This window comes from Bison bison, unplaced genomic scaffold (assembly GCF_000754665.1).
Source record: "Bison bison bison isolate TAMUID 2011002044 unplaced genomic scaffold, Bison_UMD1.0 scf7180017864377, whole genome shotgun sequence".
Taxonomy (NCBI): Eukaryota; Metazoa; Chordata; class Mammalia; order Artiodactyla; family Bovidae; genus Bison; species Bison bison.
Window position 1 is genome coordinate 536,559 of NW_011494949.1, and position 2,554 is coordinate 539,112.

At 63.4% G+C, this 2,554-nt stretch overlaps 1 protein-coding gene across 1 annotated transcript in view; it reads left to right on the forward strand.

Annotated features, from left to right (window-relative positions):
* SLC6A19 (solute carrier family 6 (neutral amino acid transporter), member 19) overlaps positions 1-2,554 on the forward strand; it is a 17,407-nt gene that overhangs the window by 11,099 nt on the left and 3,754 nt on the right. Inside the window, exons 11-13 of the mRNA XM_010857134.1 lie at positions 449-577; positions 668-824; positions 2,345-2,549. Of these exons, the coding sequence (XP_010855436.1) occupies positions 449-577; positions 668-824; positions 2,345-2,549 (491 nt within the window). The remainder of the gene's footprint in view (positions 1-448; positions 578-667; positions 825-2,344; positions 2,550-2,554) is intronic.

Below are 2,554 nucleotides of genomic sequence, written 5' to 3' on the forward strand. Positions count from 1 at the left end.
GGGGGGCAGCGTCTGTGGGGGCAGAGAGGGGGTAAGGAGAGGGAGGGAGGCGTCCAGGCCTGGGGATTGGGCCACCTGGCCCAGGCTGCCTCTTCGAGGCCTCTGTGGCTGGTGGTTGGAAGGTCCAGGCTGTCGTGTGCGAGTAGGGCTGATGCGCCGCCTCCTGAGCCCAGAGCAGACGCTGGCCAAGCAGGGACCTGAACACCAGCGTCTTCAGCCCCGGCTCCAGGGTCCCCAGGGCGTGGGGGCACCGAGGAGCCTGCAGGCTGCAGCAGGCATGGGGGCCATCACCTGGTGCCTGGTGAGCCCTCCCCCCTCCCTGCCCAGCGGCGGCTCAGCCTGTCCGGCTGGCCCAAGACGCAGCTCTGCCCACCTGTGCCGACGTGGGCTGGCCGTGTGGACACCGCGCCCCCTGGCCTGTCCTCACCGATGCCGCTTCTGTCCACAGCAACAACTGCGAGATGGACTCGGTCATCGTGTCTGTGATCAACGGCTTCACGTCCGTGTATGCGGCCACCGTGGTCTACTCCATCATTGGCTTCCGCGCCACCGAACGTTACGACGACTGCTTCAGCACGTGAGTGGCCCGCGGGTGCCCCGACAGCTGCGGGGGCCTCCACCTCCGAGGAGCCCACCCGGACTGGTGTCAGCCTCGCTCTCTTTCCAGGAACATCCTGACGCTTATCAACGGGTTCGACCTGCCCGAAGGCAACGTGACGCAGGAGAACTTTGCTGAGATGCAGCGGTGGTGCAACGCCTCCGACCCCGCGGCCTACGCCAGGCTCAAGTTCCAGACCTGCGACATGGACGCCTTCCTCTCACAGGTAGGGCCAGGGCAGCGGGCACCTTGGGTGGACACCGAGCCTCCCCTGGGAGTCCAGTTTGGACAAACCTGCCCCGTGCCACACGGCCGCCCACCCTGGCTATCCTGCCCCGCAGGGTCCGGGCACTGGCTCTAGGGCACCAGCATCTACTGGGCCATGGGCCCCGCATGTGAGACCGTGAGATGCCCTCCGTGGGCCTGACCTCTCCCGTGGCCCCGTGCCAAACACACAGAAACACCCCATGGTCCACTTTTACTGGAATTTCTCCTACACAAAGGTCGGAGTCACTGTCACCGTCCTTCTGAAATCACCGGTGGCCATCAGGCTCCCGGGAGTCCCTCCCTGATGCTCACAAGCTCAAGTGCCGGCCCCCAGGACGAGCGACATCTGCTGTGATTGCTCGTAGGCCGGCATCTACTAATCTTAGCTTTGCAATTCTCTTATTGGGAGCCACACAACATTTTGGGGGTGTGTTGAGCATTTTTGAGGGCCTGGCACTGCTTCTCCAGCGACAGCGCCATCTTGCCAGGAGTGGACACAGCAGAGGGTCCTCCCAACTTGGCTGTCCCTGGGGAACGTCACAGGGACCACGAGTCTCAATCCCCCTTCCTTTTAAAAAGCAACCTTCTCAAGGTGCCAGTTCTCGCCTGGAAGCTAGTTTGTGGGGGTTAGTAAGTTTACGCAGTCGTTTTATGCCCTCCTGCCCCCCTGCTAGTTTCCCTTCAGCCGGAAGCGCCCGCCCCCCAGCCCTGGGCAGTGCTGACGTCTAACAAGGACGTTAGACCTCCCGGACTGCTCCTCTGCGATGTGGACTCCATAGTGCTGTGACGACCCCCTGCAACCTCCCCATGGCTCTCTGAGTCCTTGTGCCCCAGGAATGTGTGCAGATGCCGTGACGGTGCCATGGGCCCTGCAGGATCCCGCCAGATCCACTGGCTCCTCATTCAGCCCCTCTGAGCTCAGGGCTCTCTGCGGAGGTTCAACCCCCGGGAACCCTGAGCCTCGAGAGGGGGGCCCAGTGCCCGAGGCCTCACTTACCTGCGTGGGCCACTCCGTGCAGAGTGTCATCCTTACGCACCCACAAGCACGTTTATGGCACTGCCTGCCCCGCGGGCCACTCTGAGCACTGGTGGGCGCACGTCCAGGGGCTCTGTTTCGGCTCTCGCTCAGGCCCGCTGAAGTCGGTTTGCGTGATGGCCTCGGCTATGGGCGGGGTGGGGGCACCCACCGGCGACCAGATGGCAGTCCATGCCCATCTGCCCAATGTTTCTGTCTGGGCTGCATGGGGCCCCAACCACCGCCAGACAGTGTGGTCAACTTCCCAGCAATATAACCGGTTCAGCCTTTTAAAATACACCTAGAGCTAAAAGACAAGAGCTGCAGTCACTCCACAGAATGGCCTGCATCATCCATGACGGTGTGGGTGCCGGCCTGGCGGATGCAGAGCCGTCCAGTGTCAGGGCCAGACCGGCCAGTGGGCACCTCGGAGGGCCCTGGGTGACTCGCCTGCCGCCCTGCAGGGCGTGGAGGGCACCGGGCTGGCCTTCATCGTCTTCACCGAGGCCATCACCAAGATGCCGGTGGCGCCCCTCTGGTCCGTCCTCTTCTTCATCATGCTCTTCTGCCTGGGCCTGTCGTCCATGTTCGGCAACATGGAGGGTGTGGTCGTGCCCCTGCAGGACCTCAAAGTCATCCCCAAGAAGTGGCCCAAGGAGCTGCTTACAGGTGGG